At 46.5% G+C, this 17,268-nt stretch overlaps 1 protein-coding gene across 1 annotated transcript; it reads right to left on the reverse strand.

The window, feature by feature from the left end:
• Positions 1-554: 554 nt before the first annotated feature.
• Positions 555-1,334, reverse strand: LOC134053466 (olfactory receptor 10C1-like; the record flags this gene model as incomplete). Its single annotated transcript, XM_062508479.1, has 1 exon — positions 555-1,334. A coding segment is annotated over exon 1 (780 nt), but the record flags the coding sequence as incomplete, so codon positions are not given.
• Positions 1,335-17,268: the final 15,934 nt, after the last annotated feature.

Raw genomic sequence — 17,268 nt, forward strand, 5'->3', positions numbered from 1 at the left:
CTCTTTTTTTTTTTTTTTTTTTTTTTTTTCCCCCAGTAACAATCTCAGAATTAAAATCAGTCCTCAGTAATTTCTTGGGCTCCACATTATTGCCTGAACTATGTCCTCTCCTTTCCCCCAACAGATTTACTAAACAGTTTCAGGAAATAAATGCAAACAGGTGAAAACTCATTCTTTTCAGTTCTTTCAGTAAAGTCAGGCTCTTGAATATTACTCTTTGGTTCAAAAATTCAGAAGTATGTAAAGCGCAATTTTCAAGCTTTTGAAAAATAGCAAGGAAAAGAAAAGGAAAAAAATAAGTTTATTGAAGAATTTCTTAAGTATGTGGAAGAAATTCCCTTCCAAAATGTTAACATAGCTTCTAACACTCCCTCTTAGAGCTAAAAATCTCCACTCTTCTCCCTCCTTCCTCCCCAATAGCTGAAGTAGATCTGGAAATCGATTTTCCTGAACAAGAATTTAGAGTGAAAAATTCCACCACAAACACCTGGAACAACCCAAATCTTCAATTTCATTTCCACACTAACTTAGGTTTGCTCCATTTTTTCCTTCAGGGCTCCTTTCACCTCCTTATTCCTCAAACTGCAAATGATGGGATTCAATAAAGGAGTCACCAGAGAATAAGAAAGGGAGAGGAATTTATCCACAGATGCACAGTAGCTGTATTTTGGCCGCAGGTACATGGAGCCTGCAGTGCCATAAAAAACAGTCACAACCAGGAGCTGTGAGGAGCAAGTGGAAAACGCCTTCTCCTGGCTCTCAGCTGATGCCATGTGAAGAATTGTGGAAACGATAGGAATACAGGAATAAATGACCAGTGAGAAAGGACTCAGAATAGCAAAGACAGCCACCACAATGACCTGGATTTCACTTGGGAGAGTGTTGCCACAGAGCACGTCCAGGAGAGGCTGAATCTCACAGAAGAAGTGGTCAATGGCACAACCACACAAGGGTGAGCTGAAGGTGATGAGGGTGTGAACTAAGCCCACAGCAGTTCCACAGATGTAAGCTCCAACAACCAGGCTTCTGCAGACCCTGCTGCTCATGATCATTGTGTAATGCAAGGGGGAGCAAACTGCAAAATAACCATCAAGGGACATGGCGGCCAAGAGAAAACACTCAGCAACTCCAAAGAAAAGGAAGGAAAACATTTGCATTGCACATCTTGTCTTGGAAATACTCACTGTTCCCACCATCAGGTTCTCGAGAATACTTGGGATAATGACTGACAAATAGCAGATATCCCAACAGGACAGCTGAGTGAGGAAGAAATACATCGGGGTGTGAAGGCGATTATCACTGTTTGTTACCAAAGCTATCACTGTGTTCGCCATCCAGGTGAGAAAATGAAGAGATAATAAAACTACAAAGAGCAAAGGGTGTAAAGGAGAGGTTCCAGAAAAACCCAGGAGTCTGAATTCACTCAATCCACTGATGTTCCCAAGGATCATCCTTGTCTGGTGCCTTGCAGAGCTCTCCTCGTTTTAGTGTCCAGCAGCCGATGAAGCTGCAAACAGCCGGGCAAATCTGCAGTCAGAATACAACTGCCTGCTTGAACAGACAGAAAGAGGACTGGAATTTAGATACTACTCAGATTTTGAGAAGATCTTCTGAAAAGATTATAAAAGCTTCTAAAGAAAATGAGGCAGTCTTATGCGTTTTGTTTCTGTCTCTTTTTGACTGATTCTTCTTTCATAGCATTGCCTTCAAAGGCTGTATATTCACTACTCTCTTCAAACGCTCAGCTACCACTTTTACTCTGTAGAAAAAGAAAACTTGTTGTGGCAGAGATCTTTTCATGGACTAATCAGTTCAAGTCTCAAAAATCATCAGTTGCACCATTTGAATATAACAAAGGTAGTTTCTCCTGTTGTGGAGTGTGGTAGAAGAAGAGAGAGGATAGGAAAAAACCCCTAAATGTTGAGGTCTCCAGGAAAGCTTTCAACTCTGAGCACTCTGCAGTGAAGCAGAAGAGAGGTTTGTCCACAGCTCTTTATACTACATCTATATAAAGTCCACTGAGACTGGCTAGTGCTGATTGGAGCAATAAGGAATAGTTGTTAAGAGGTTGGATAAATATGATGCACGTGTATGAGCTGATTCACAGCCACCTCTAGTTTTACAGAACTTGCAAATGATTTCTATATAAACCCAGATATCCCACACAAATATCAAGATCTGGTTTTACTTTGCAGTAATTACTATTACTTCATAATGCAGCCAGATTAATGACAGAGTTGCCACACAGGCTTACCATACTTATGCTTTCTCAGCAAAATTTGAAGGTGAAACAAAGATGCAGCCCGCATTCACTTGGGGATAAGGGACAAAAGATTCACTCATTGCCAATCTTAATTTTTATTTCCCTGTTGATGTCCAGATCATTACAACTAAAAATTAGTTTACCTTGATCTATTTCCTGGCATACCTCATCGCTCGCAGATTTGAAGGACCCTTTTTAGGGTATCATGAAGAAGTATGCAGGCTATAGGTTTTGCTAAGGCACTGCTAATCCTCCTTGGCTTTATGATCCTCTGCTGCCAGATACTTCCCCTGCTTCTGCTACTGTGTACTACAGTCTGCTGAAACATGCCCACTTTAAACCATTTTGGTGTCTGTACCCATATTTCCTTTCTGGGTCACACCATCAGTGACTCTGCCGTAGAGGAACCCAAGACAAAGGAGTGTGTATTGATGCAGTCCTCACATATACTTTGGGAGAAAGTTGCACCAAAAAGATCATTCTTGCCCACAAATTAACATCTAGGTTCCCCTACTCCTTCTTCCGAAGGTTTGTCATTAATCAGAAAGATTAAAAGAACACCACCAACAACAATAATCCCCATCCAACCAACCAACCAACCAAAAATCACCCACTTTCTTTGCCACATCTGCTGCAGCAAACAAGGATTTAGCATTCCAATTATTTCTTTGGCTAAGATTTATTTGACAGATGTGCCCACCAAGCAGTCAGACCATCTTTCACAGCACAGACCAACTCACTCAATGTTATCCACTACCAGCAGATATTCCCATTGTGCTTGGGAGAAGGCTCAATAAGCAAGGCCAGGCATGGCTGTTGGTCTTCATTTAATTTTATGAAATCCTAGTCCAATTTAGTGATGGAAGGTGATACTGCTCCCTGCAGCCCTCCCTTTACCAGTGTTTTTACTAATACTTCTCCCAACTTCCATGGTGGCAAAAAGAAAATCCCTTTCCCCTTCCACCATGTAATAGAATCATCAGATCATCGAATATCTCACGTGGGAAGGGACCCATAATGCTCATCCAGTCCAACTCCCTGCTCCTTGCAAAAGTTATCAGTGAGTGGAGAACAGACGCACTCCAGACAAAGTTTGCTACAGAAGCCCTCCTGTCAAGTCAGCAGGTACAGGAAGGACACTTTTGTTTTCTAAACTCCTCAGAGAGAAGTCTGCATGCAGCTGGGTCCTAGCCCAGCCCCAGACTCTTCAACAGTTTCTATGCAAAGGGTTACAGAGGTGTACTTGAGCCTGTATACAACTGTGCCCCGTGGGATTAAAGACGGCAAACCAAATCTATTGATATAAATAAAATTAAGAATTCATTTAAATTGATTGCAATCATTAAGCAAAATAACTTGATCACAAGTATTTGTCACATTGCATCGGCAGCCTTACTAACATAACTAGCATAGTGGAACTAGCATAGTAACACACCCTAACTAACTACTAGTGTTACAGTATAGTGCACTATCTTGGAAGCAACAGAGAAGCAATTCTATGAAATCAGGCAAAACAATTACGTAGAGATTGATGTCACTCATCCAACAACCATGAGCAAACCTATTTTGCTCAGCCATGAGAAGTGACCTTCAGGGCTTTCCCTGCTCAAGGGAGGGATAGTCACACACCTTAGGGAGGTATGCTAGAAATCCTTGTCATGCAAAAGTGGGACTGCCCTTCTATAGCATAACCTGACTGGCTGCCTCTGATACATTTTTACATTAGGTTTTGGCAGGTCTATTCAACAAAATAGGCTTTGCTGCTGAAGAAGGTACTAGCACCACTTTGGTTTCTCCCATGTGACCCGTCTGACTCTCAATTCCATGTGAAGGCCTGGACATCCTTGCTGCTCCTGCCCTCAGATCAGGGATTCTCTGTTTGCATGTCCTCATGGTGTTGGAAATGATAGAACTTTACAAATACCTTTTCTAATTCATTCTTTTAATTCAGTTTTCTAATTACTTCTTTTAATTAATCATGAGCCGTGTAATTTTCCACTCTGTCATATGCCACTGTAGCCAACATTTAGCAAGGTTTGCCATAAGCTGCTCTAGTGGGAACACAGCTTGGGAAAAGCCCTGAAGCTTTACGTTTTGCTAAAACAACTGTAATTAACCTTGATATTCATCAATGGTCTCAGACCTGGAAGAGGCATTTTATGGCTGAATATGGACTCAAGGAATGTAGAATTTCTGAACCACATGGACACTGGGCATAACCCAGAGATAAAGAGGGAACTAACAAAGGTAATTCAGCAATTTTGCTGGAATGCCACTGTTCTCATTTCAGACAGGGTAGAGTTAATTTCTTTATTTCGGTAGCTCTTACAGTGCTGTGTTCTGGATTTGCAATGAGAATGGTGTTGATAATACGCTGAAGTTTGGGGTTTTGCTCAGTCACGTTTGTCCTGAGTCAGGGACATTTTGTTTTCTCATCTTCTGCTCTGCCTGTGAGGAGGCTCACAAAAGAAACTGGCAGAGAGCACAGCTGGGACAGGTGACCTGAACTGCCCAGAGGGACATCCACACCACACAGCATCATGCCTGGAATATAAAGTGGGAGGAGTTGCCCAGAAGGGCACTCTAAGAAAGGAATGTGTGCTTCCTGACACTAAAAGTAGCATTAGAGAGCTTAATTTATCCTGATGTTTTCAGTGACACTGGTGACATGATAGTTTGGTCAAGCTGGTCTCAGCATTCTTTAACACTACAAACAGGAGGCCCTCCTTGCTCAAGCCATTCCTGCTAAGGTGTAGACAGGACACAGCTGGAGCTGCTGTATCCCTGCTCAGGCAGAGCATCCTGCCCCAGCTGGCACAGCTCCCTGAGCACTGTGACACTCACAGTCCATCACTTCACTCTGGAAAAGCCCCACTCTTCAACAGGACAGACGTCTAACCCCCCCTCCCCTTCTCAGAATGTGGCTGGAGAATCCTCCTTTGAGTGGGGACACCCAGCAAGATTTCACCTTGAGACTGAGAAAAAGAGACATTGGCAAGGGTAATATCAGTCAGTACTTAACATTTATTTTTCTAGCTTTAATTAAAAAATTGCTTCAATATTGATTTCAACTACTGACCTATATTAGCAGCAAAAACTATCTACAATGTGGAATGAAGAATTCTAATTAAAGCCTATTACTCTAGTCACAAGCATAATCGCCCATATAAACCAAATGTTTCTTCATCTTTGAGAAGAAAACAAGGGCACCTGTGATAAAAACCTCAGTGCTCATCTTCCCTTCTGCTTCAGCCAGGGCCAAAATATGACTGCAGCACTCCCAGAGTGCCCCGAGCTCTTCTCAGACGTGCCCCTCTAGGCCATGGGCACCCTCCTCTTCCTCGCCGAAGGGCGCTGGGCTGCGTGCTGCACAAACCGGCTGTGGAGATCATAGCCCAGCTCTGGGGATCTCCTCCGCTCCCTCAGCCTCGCTCGGGATTGCTCCTGAGCAGCCCTGAGCACAGGAGCCTGCTTGAAGCTGGTGTTGGAGGGCCCTGAAGTTGCGCAATCCCCTGGGGCTCTGTCACAACGGGAAGAACTTGTTCTCCTCCTCTTCCTCTTGCTCACAGAGGGCTGCTGGTCGTCTGTGCACTGCACAAAGCGGCCGTGCAGGTCAGAGCCCCGCCGTGGGGATCTCCTCTGCTCTCTGCACCTCACTCGGGTTTGCCTCCGAGCAGCCCTGAGCTTGGGAGCCTGCTTCAAGTGGGAGCTGGGGGGCCCTGGAGTTGCTCTATCCACAGGGGTTTGATCACAACACGGGGAATGTGTTGTCAGCCTCCTCCTCTTCCTCGCTGAGGGCTCGTAGTCTGTGTGCTGCACAGAGGGGCTGCAGAGGTTGTAGCTGCCCTGCACGGATCTGCTCATGTCCCTCCGCCTCAGCAGGACCTGCTCCTGAGCAACCCCGGGGCCAGGAGCACACTGCAAGCTCCTGTTGGAAGGTCCTGAAGCTTCCCACTGAGGAAGGAAGGAAGGGGCATACGGTGGTGCCAGTGAGGAAGAAGCCCTTTCTCCAATTTTCAGATCTGAACACCTGGAGAAAAGAAAAGAATCATCTCAGTTTGGGGCTGTTTTGCAGCCCTCTCTGGGATTCGCTCATTTCCTTGGAGAGATTTGTATGACAGAGAGAAGATTTAACCAAGGCCACTAATGGAAATTTTAGCTAGAGTCTTCCCACCAAGTCTACTCCTATCTCAGATAAACCTCATCTTTATACCTTCTAGACCCTCATGTGAATTGCACAAAATTCACACGCTTGCTTGGGTTGGAAGGGATCTTAATGCTCATTTTGTGCCACCCCGCTGTCATGGACAGGAATACCTCACAATAGACAAGGCCTCTCCAAGACCTGTCCACCCTGGCCTTGAAAACCTCCAAGGATGGGGCACCCACAGCTTCTTTGGGCAGCCTGTTCCATGCTCTCACCACCCTTCCACTCAAGCATTTCTTCCTAATATCTCATGGAAACCTGCCATAATGGGTCAGCTGAAAACTGATACCCTTCATCCTGTCCAGCCCTTCCTGATAAAGGCTCCCTCCCCATCTTTCCTGGCAGGTCCCTTTAAGTTCCCTCACTCTTTTCTACAAAAGTCTAGCATCACAGAGCAGGCAGGTAGCAGGCTACATCAGGGCAGCAGCCTGAAGCACAGACATGGGGCAGCACAGGTTCCAGAGCAGTGAATGAATCTGGTAGTAATTGCCTTTGGTGAGAAATCTCTGCATTCTCTGCACTATGCGAAGCAAACCAATAAACAGGGAAAAGGAAACATCTTCTGAACGTATCTGAATGCTGCTTATTACCTGGCATAAAACAGCAGGTAGGCTTGCTGCCTGAGAGCTGTGTCAAGGCAACGAAGCTCCACAGACTCATCATCCATCAGGTACCACAGCCCATTGCTGGCCTGTGAAAAAAAAAGGACAAGGATCTCTGCATGGTTTCTCACCAAAAACACAGGCAGAAAACTACCTAACAAAGAGTATGTCAAAACAAATCCAGTCCAGCCTCTCAAGACATCTCCTGCCCCAAAACCTTGGCTGTCAGCAACACCGACAGTAAAGTTGTCTTCCCCACACACATTTTCCCCATTGGCAAGGAAGGAAGGAAGGCAGGAAGGAAGGAAGGAAGGAAGGAAGGAAGGAAGGAAGGAATGAAGGACATTGCTGACTACCTTTGTGTAGCAGAAATAGTGTCCTGTATGACAGCTGACCCCACTGTGCACCAGGACAGCATACAAGGAGTAACGGAGGGGTTCTCCCTCTGCCTGGGACATGTACGGGCGAAGATCCAGGTACTCGGGGTACTTCACAACCTGCACAGACACCAGCAGGGCTCAGAAGTGACCCTGACCTATGACACAGAATAGCCTGCCACATCCAGGGGCCAGAGGTGTGTAAATACATCTTTGGGGCTCACAAGCAGCTGGTTTTCCATAAAGCACACCATCACAAAGGTGTAATGCTTTGAGTGGCAGGAAACTGTTCTTGGCCAAAGCAGCTCTGCTGGAGAAGAGTGCTTGCCTGTCTTCCCAAGGGAATTCTCTCCCCAGAAGGGAACATGACGAACCCAAGACCAGTGCCTTGGCACAAGCTCAGGGAAATCTGCTCCAGGAAGAGAAAGCTGCACACCGGCTGTGTACAAACCTTGCTGATCTTCCTACCGGTGAAGCAGTCAAACCTTTTTAGACACACCGTGAGAACCTTGGGTGCGCAATGGACTGTGAACTTCTTGAAGGCAGCAACATTCTTCTTACACCTTGAAACCAAGCACAGAACCCAGTGCTGAAATGCACCCAATCCTCCCCCAGGGTGGCCAGGCAACCTGTCCTGTCTCACACAGCTTTTGCTATTCTAAGGCTATTCCCTGCTCTATTTTAAAGAAGCTGCATCTCCTCTGTGTGAAGCAAAGCTCCATGAGAAGATGACTTCTGCTCAATGACATGCAACTCCCTCACACAGGATCTCCTGGTAATATGTGCTTAGTAATCATCTTACGTGTTACATTTGTAGCAGTTTTCACCATCCAGGTGCTCGGGTCTCACAAAGTCCTCCAGAGCTGCAGTGAGGGTCGAGGCTGTCTGCAAGAGTGACAAATGAGCACACTGAGCTGCAGGAAATTGCCTCACCCAAACAACTCCCACGAGCTGACAAGCAAACCCCTGCAGCTGATGCTGGAGAGACCCACCATGAAGCTGTCCAGAAGGAGACAGAAAGAGAGTGGGATGCTGAACATCTCCCTGTGTCCCAGAGGCTCCCGGAGCCATCAAGAGCTCCCTCCCCGTACCACCACACCACTCACATCAACTCATGACACTATGCAGGGGCATCAGTGGTGCAAACAACCCAACCCATCGGCCTGGGAGCCAGACAAGTGTTAGGGGAGGGCAAAGCCAAGGAGGATGAGGATATATTGTGGTTGCAGAGAGGATAATGCTGCTCGACCAGCTTAAAGACAGCACCTACAGAGAGACCAGTGCCATGGCCTCTGCAGGAGGACACCATCCATTCCCCTTCCCACCCACCACCAAGATCTCTTGTGCTCACAGCACACATTTTTAAGACAAATGTGCTGACTCTGGAAAGCTGCAAGGGCCTTGGCATGTCTTGAAGCACAACTGCAAAAGCTTCTTACTCTGATATCCAAAGGGATATCCAGGAAGGCCTCGTAGGAGTCAGAAACGGCTTTGCAGCTGACGCAGGTGACTGGAAGGAAAAATCCAAATGCTCAGCAATGGGAAGCTGACTGACACTGCCCATTTACACATTGTACCTGTCCCAGCAGACCAACTGTCAGGCACAGGCAGACAGAAGGACACAGGCAATGTCAAAGAGAGTAAGAGTTGAGGAAACATACCTCTGGATCTCAGAAAGCCTCCAAAGATTTGAGAGACAATGGTAGTGGATTGAGATGAGAGGTCCAAGCTGGAAACAAGTGGGAAGACAGAGCATTATCTCCGGCAAGAGTTTTGCTTGGCCTGAAAGCCCAGGGTTTAGGTTTCCCTTGATGGGAGCACACCAAGCAGTGCAAAGGGCTCAGAACTTGGTGAGGGTGATTTGCTTGTGCTTACTCGCTGCTTTCACTCAGACAAGCTGTCTGCATGGCATTGACAGTACAGCACAAGAAGTCATGGGCATCTTCCTCCCTGCCGGGCTCCAAATGTTCTCCTATGCCTAAGAAAGAAGGTTTCAGTTTTCTTATAGAAGGAGGGAAGGAAACCTGTTCAAGCACCTGGTACGACTTACGTTTGAAAACCTTGAGGACAGCCAAAGGCAGGATGGCACTGACAGGGGAACGCAGGACCTTGTTCACGTGTGCTTCCATGATGCACATCATGCAGAAACCCTGCTGGTGACCTGAAGAGGGACACAGGGAAGGTCCTTAGGTTAGCAAAACATCCACAGCAGTGGGATACTCCTCCTCTTGCACTGCCACTCCACTCCAATACTCCACTCCTCCCAAAGTCCCAATGGTCCCAGGGCATTTTAGTGTGCAGAAAATCTTCAGAGAGGGATGGTAAACCAAGAGCTTTCTGTGCAATAAGCACAGAGGGTTTAACTTGCAGGAATAAAGACTGCCAGGGAGAAAGAGGTGTTTTCATTAAGGGTAAGGCAGCAGGCTAGGACAAGTGGGTTCTAGGCTCCAGTGTTCAAAGAGTACAGACTCATGGGGCTGACAAAGGGCTGCTGTTGTCTGAAAACAAATTTTACATTCTGGGAATCTGGGACTTGATGAAGAGATTTTCAGGAGATGCTCCTAAAAGCACTCACAGGCCTGGCTGTGCTCTTGGGACAGCAGGTAGTTGGCCAGTGGGGGGGTGTAGGTCAGGCACTGCAGGACAGCGTTGAGGAAGCACGTGTTGCCCACATTGAAGAGCCCTGCTCCAGCACTCTGTCTCTGCTGCCAGACCATGCAAATCTTCTCTGGTGGGAAGAGGATCCTTTTTGGAGGAGCTATTCCCTCGGCGATGACTGCAGAGAAATTCCATTTGGAAAGAGATGAGGCGAGGAAAGAAAGCATATTTAAACTTTGAGCTTTCTACACAAGATGTCAGGACAACCAGCTCAAACCTTCAACTCACTATCAGGGGAAGCCTAGCACTGCCATTGGAATTTCCTGATTTGGAAAAGTCTGTTCCCCTGCTTACTTTGCCAAGAGTCCAACAAGCCCCAGCTCTGATTTCTGGGCCTCAGGGTACCTTCCCTTCTCACCAGAGCTCTAGACTGGATTATCAGGTCAAGCTTTCCCTGATTCTAACTGACTGGAACTTCTTGAAAACAAGCAAGTACTGAGCACAAAAGGCAACTCAAGGACCTGTCAGACCTCCCTATGAGCAATGATGTTTCAAAGTCTTCTTCATCGTGACAAAAGGTGTTTTCCTGGGACTAAACAACCTGGGTCAGTCTGGCTATTCTCAGCAAACATCCCAGACTTCACTCTAGCTTGTGAGCACATCATTCTGGGATCTGAGCACCAGTCATGTCAGCTGTCTGTGGGGAGTCACAAAGTCCAAAGCTGCCAGTGAAGCTGGTACTCACAGGAATTGTTCCCTGTTGTGGCCATCGTCCCTCTCAGGAGCAGCGGGCAAAGCTCTGGATGACCAAGGACGTGCTCCAGGAAGGGATCAGCATCAATCCCCTCACCTGATTGCAAAGAAATGACTACATCTCACCAAAGGAATAAAAACTCCAAAGAAATACAACCTATGGAAAGAACAGCATTTGCCATCAAGAGTTTCAGTGGTGCTTGAGCCAGCTGCTGAACTGCAGGCTCACAGCTTTGTGATCAGTGACAGAGCCCCAGGAGCTTCAAAGGTCCTTCTGAAGTGCTCCAGTGCATGTTACCTTCTCTGAGGAGGCCCTGCTGCTGTCACAGCATCAACAGCAGAGCTCTCTGGCTTTTCCCTCCTCTGCAGGAGTGACCAGCTTTCAGCCACTAACTTAACTACAGCCTTTGCTGCTCTCCTTCTGTCCCACTCCTTCCTGCAGTATCCAAGGTGGGCTTTTTGCCACTCTGGGCTGAGCCCAGCCCCTCAGACTGCACTCACCCCTTACTTACCTATCCTAGGCTATAGTAAAGGAAAGAGAATCAGCAAAGAAGAACTCTAGCCTAGCCTGTATGTGGACAGCCTACGAAGGGGCAACAGCTCAGCCTTCAGCTAGGAAGGTATAAGCAGCCTAGACTTTTCTCTCCTTCCTCTATGATCTATCCCAAGAGTCAAATCATAATTACCTGTGAGAGGACAAAAGCTGAAGGGGACAGTAAACAATAAATCTGCTTGAAAGGCAGAGAGGTGCGTAGCACGGGAATAAGCTGAGCTATCCTGAAGACCTGCTGACACATTAGCCTGCTCTCAGGATACTGAGCCCTGGGCAGGTGAGTCACAATCACTGGAGAGGTGCCACATCGCTGCCCCTCAGTGACATGGGGGCACACAGGGATGGATCCCCTTGAGGTCACAGAAGCACATGGCTCCTGGGCCCTGGAACCACATGGCTCCTCTCCCAGGTGGCAGTCACTGGGACTCCCCCTGTCCTCTGATGCACAGGGGTTCACTGGCTGGCAGGGCCTCCCCTGAGTGAAGGATCAGTGAACTCCTTCCCCAGAGCACAGAGCCCAGTGAGCAGAGCCCTGCCCAGAGCTGTCACAAGCCAGGTCACACTTGTGTCTGGCCCTCAGGCTGCCGGGCATTTCTGTTCCACTGCACTCTGTTCTTCCACTGGCCTGTGCCTGTGAGACTCCTGTGCAAGGCACCCAAGCTCTCAGAGGGTCCTTTCCAGTGAGTTTGGTGTGCCCCCAAGGTGCACCCACAGGCTGACCCTGGGCTGGCCCCACCAAAGGGACCCCCAGAGGCTGCACTGGGTGAGCCTTGGCTGCCAGGGCCCCAGCCTCTCCTGGGCAGCTCTTCAGCAGCTTCACATTCACTCCTTCCTCCAGGCTGCCTTGGATCCGACACAGCTTTAGCCACATTCCCACTCAGGATGGCTGGAGGCACTTTTGTTCCTGCTGCATTTGACCAACAAGCTTTTGGGCCTTGCGGCAGGCAGTTGCTGTTCCTCGGGCTCCAAAGAGGCAGCTGGTTGCTATTCACCCCTGATGCCTCAGGATTGTAGCTTTTCTATTTTTCATAGATTTGCAATCCTGCCATTCTTATGCGTGTGACTCCAAACTCCATGCACAGTGTGAGCTGCTGCTTCCCCATTCTGCTCAGACACAGCAATTCCTGCCCAGGCCTGGCAATCAAGGACCCCTCACTGCCTCAGGCCCCAGGAAATGGAAACAAAAGTGAGTTGGGGGTGAACAAACTGAAGGTAAATGACTTCATTACCCGAAGCTGTCATTGGAAATAAACCTCCAATAGGCAAATGGACCAAACTTAGAAAAGGACGAGAACCCGTGACCCACGGTCCATTTTGGAGTGTAGCCCCTGGGAGGCTTTGTCTGCCTGAAATGTTCCTGAAGGCCCTTCAATAAATATTGATATTGATATTGATATTGATATTGATATTGATATTGATATTGATATTGATATCGATATTGATATTGATATTGATATTGATATTGATGTATGGAATTTATTTATTCAGTAGATATATCTGCTTTTGATTCCCTTGGCTTTGTGTGGCCTGTGCTTTTAGGAAGCCCATGGAGGCATCAGCTGCAGTGTCAGGGAATGAGTGGCTGCTGCAGGCTCCCGGTTGTTTGGCCACTGCTCAGGTGACAGCACACCTGGTGCAGGTGAGGAGCAGGGTGGAGGCTCCTGGCGGGCCCCGAGCCAGGGCTGGGGCACGGGGCGGATCTGTGCTGCTCTGCCGGGTGTGAGCACAGCAGAGAGGGGGAGCAGGGAGGCGGGAGCTGCCGAGGGCTGGAGAAGCGCAGCTGAGTGCCGGGCTCAGGCGGACACAGGGGCCCGGCTGGGAGGTGCTGAGGAGCAGGGCACGGCAGTGCTGGCAAACAGAACCGTACCGAGGGGCTTGAGAAGGCTGGCACAAAGCAGGGTGTGAACAGCCCCGGGCTGGGTGGCTGCAGAGCCTGAGGCAGACAAAAGCATTGGGACCTTCCGCTGAGAAAGGAGAGCTGCAGCAGTGGGAGACAGAGGAGAAAGCCCAAGGAATCCAAGGAAGTGATGTCAAAAAAGAGCTAGATAGACAGACAGAGAGAAAGGACAGAGGAAGATGGAAAGAAAGACAAAGAGCAGAGAGGGCACTGGCTGGGGAAAGAATAAAACCTGATTCAGACAAAATCTGAAATGGCAATTATTGGTTTGGAGAATTTAGCATGGTTTACTGCACTATTTTAAAATGAGAGCTCAGTGTCTAGCATATCCCTTGTAAAGATGTAGTATGTACTAGAAATACCTAGATGTAAAACTTTCTATCTAGAAAAAATAATTTTTCACCGTATTATGTCCAGACCTTCCGTGCAAAACAAAAGACTTACTCAGATTTAAGAACTACAGTCTTTTCTGCCTTTTTGTTTTTGTGTTTTATTTTATTTTGGCTTCTTTCCAATTTACTGCCAATCTACAGTTAAAATCTTTCTGGAGCACCAAGGGCATAAGAATCACAAAATTACACGGGCTGGCTATTCTAGTGACAGCAGGAATCACTGGTGCAATCTGCTGGGTGTTTAACCTATGACAATTATTCCCAAGTAGCATATACTTCTATTGCCAGACTGAGTCAGGTTTCTTCCAGCTGTACTTATGCAGATACAATGTAAGCATTTACAGAAAGCTAAATTCAAAATCCCCTTTTCCATTCAAAAGATGAAAATAAGCAAGGTGTGGACACTTTTAACCTCTTCCGTGAAATTCTGAAAGGATGATTAATTGTCTCTGGATATTCCTGTGAGCCCAAGCGTGTGTTTTCATGTTTCCGTCCCGCACCTCTGTGCTCCAGACCAGCACAAGGATCCTGGCACAGAGCTGGAACTCTGCACTGGATTTAGTTGTGTTTATTCTGCACCATGGTTGGTTTGATTCTCCCCTGGCTCTCCTGTCTGTCACAGTAAGGCTTTCCCATTCAGTGCTCTGGAGCCTGAAATCAGATCAGGTGGGGTAATTCAGAGTTTTCTGGAACAATACTGAAGATCTGTTCCAATTGGAGGAATTAGGACAAGTTTTTCACCTGTACACTTTCTCTCAAAGTGAGCACCTTGCTTCAAGAGGCAACTGCACAGTCAGATTTCTAGCATCAGCTGAGACCAAGCTCTGCTGTAAAGCAGACTCATTTTGTTCCGTGCAAGTAGTCTTGGGCAAATGAAATCATTCACAGAGCCTCAGGGTTCATAGATCTTCAGGTAACTTGAGGGCTAAACACCTCTCTTGAAACAGCTGAGATTTGCAAATCCTCGTCACCATACTGATCCCACAAATGTGAGTTCTCTGAGCTTTGTTTTACAGTTTCAGTCAGAAAGGAAGTGAAGGAGAGGTTGATTTTTGTTTTTATCATTGACTCTCTGCTTTCTCATCCTGTCCAAGGTACCACCAGCCTTTCTTCCCCAGCAGAGACCAGGAACACGCAGCTTCCCCTGGAGGGGACTCAGTCCTGTAAGTTCTTCTGCATGCCTGCTATTCCAGGCCATGAGGACAGCACTCATCTGCAAAGAGTCCTTCTGAAGCACAAGATCCCTGCCCTAGAAGTGCTAATTTCCATTTTGATAGAAACCATCCTTCAGGCTCAGATTCCAGACACTTAAGATGGGCAAGTGTGAATCCATGGATGCAGCTCCCCCAAAATCAAGCCATGAAGAGGCAGCTGAATCCCACCTGGTTTGGACACCTAGAGCTGGGCTCTCTGTTCAAGGAACTCATCCAGCCTTCCTCTGGATTCATTAAAACATGGGGGCCCTTTGGCACATTGTCTACTCCCTCTGATTTAGTGTTGCCCACAAACTTGAGAACTCACAAATTTTGCATAATCAATCAAGAAAGAATTGGACCTGGTGGTTTACCAGACTGAAACTTCCCAGGTTTTTAATACCTACTTTCATTTAAGTGAACCATATTTTACCTTTGTTTTTTTTGTTTGGTTGGGTGGTTTTTCGTTTTATGTTGTTTTTTTTTTTTTTTAAAGAATTACACTTTTCTTATCCCCACTGCTTTTTTTACTTGGGTTTCCCCTCTTCATCACTTCTTTCATAATACACACAGTTGTGCAATTCTCTAGGAATGCTGCTGTAAGGAGTCTAGCATATATGACTAGGGGAGAAACTTTAATGCCAATAAAGCAATATGACAAAAAACAATGCATTCTTTTTGTAATGCATTTGAAATTTAAAAAATTAAAAGTATGAGACAGCATTTTCTGTTATAATAAATTTTTTGGTCCAAAATAAGATGTGATTAAAATCAAAGATGTCAAGCTTCTGCAAAGAATATTATACCTTATAATTTTTTTGTGGATTTACAAACTCTCAAGATAAAAATTCATATGACATCCAATTAAGAACCCTGTACTGTTGGGGGTTGTTTCTTTCCCTTTTCCCTCTGTGGAATTTTCCCCATTGTCATGCTAAGATACCTGTTGACTGGGCCCTGGTGACAAGGGGGAGGAGAGAGAGAAGAAGGACACCCCGCGAGATTGAAACATCCAGAAGAGGAAGCGGAAGGCTGGGCCTGGGTCCCATTTCCCCCTTGGAGTTGGGACGAGAAGGACGATCGCCGCCTGTGTTGCATTCCTGCCATGCCATCGCCGGGAGCCATCCTCACTGCTGTGGGACCCTGCCCTGCTGCCTTCTCGCTGGAACCTGCCACCTTCCAGCACTCTGCTGAGCCCCAGGACCCACACCGTGAGCGGAGAGCTCTCTCCATCTCTCTCTGTCTCTCCCTGGGACAGCTCTGCCATCACCCCCAGCCCTCCTGCAGCTCTGCGGGACCTGCCCGCCCCCAGCACCGGGAACTGCAGCTCAGGGAAAAGGTGCCTGCAGCCAAAAAACACTGGGACTGAGTTACTGGTCTGTTTGTGGCTAATTCCATAGCTGCTGTTGTTCTTGTTTGTCTTGTTAGTTACACTAGTACAGAACTGTTATTCCTACCCCCATATCTTTGCCTGAGAGCTCCCTTAATTTCAAAATCCTAATAATCGGAAGGAAGGAAAGAAGGAAGGAAGGAAGGAAGGAAGGAAGGAAGGAAGGAAGGAAAGAAGGAAGGATCACATTTTTCAGTCCAAAGGGAATCTTCTGCTTTCCTTAGCAAACAGCTGTCTTTCAAACCAGGACATGTACTTTCATGATATTTATATTTACAGTTATTTCCAGGAATGAAGGATTAATTTAAGGAGTAATGCATGTCCTTATCTTTCCAATATCATTTAAGCTTTGAGCATTTAATATAAAGAGTTGTATTAATAGTTGCAGAAGATTACAGTGGTTAAGTACTTCAAAGGCCTACACTTGGTCTAACATGTTTAAAACAATGACTCTAAAATTGAAGAAATGTCTTTGAGGCAGTGGGGCAGGAATGCAATTCTGCACACCTCTTTTTTTTTTTTTTTTTTTTTTTTCCCCAGTAACAATCTCAGAATTAAAATCAGTACTCAATAATATCCTGGGCTCCACATTGTTGCCTGAACTATGTCCTCTCCTTTCCCCCAACAGATTTACTAAACAGTTTCAGGAAATAAATGCAAACAGGTGAAAACTAATTCTTTTCAGTTCTTTCAGTAAAGTCAGGCTCTTGAATATTACTCTTTGGTTCAAAAATTCAGAAGTATGTAAAGCACAATTTTCAAGCTTTTGAAAAATAGCAAGGAAAAGAAAAGGAAAAAAATAAGTTTATTGAAGAATTTCTTAAGTATGTGGAAGAAATTCCCTTCCAAAATGTTAACATAGCTTCTAACACTCCCTCTTAGAGCTAAAAATCTCCACTCTTCTCCCTCCTTCCTCCCCAATAACTGAAGTAGATCTGGAAATCGATTTTCCTGAACAAGAATTTAGAGTGAAAAATTCCACCACAAACACCTGGAACAACCCAAATCTTCTATTTCATTTCCACACTAACTTAGGTTTGCTC

This window comes from Cinclus cinclus, chromosome 24 (genome assembly GCF_963662255.1).
Source record: "Cinclus cinclus chromosome 24, bCinCin1.1, whole genome shotgun sequence".
NCBI lineage: Eukaryota > Metazoa > Chordata > Aves > Passeriformes > Cinclidae > Cinclus > Cinclus cinclus.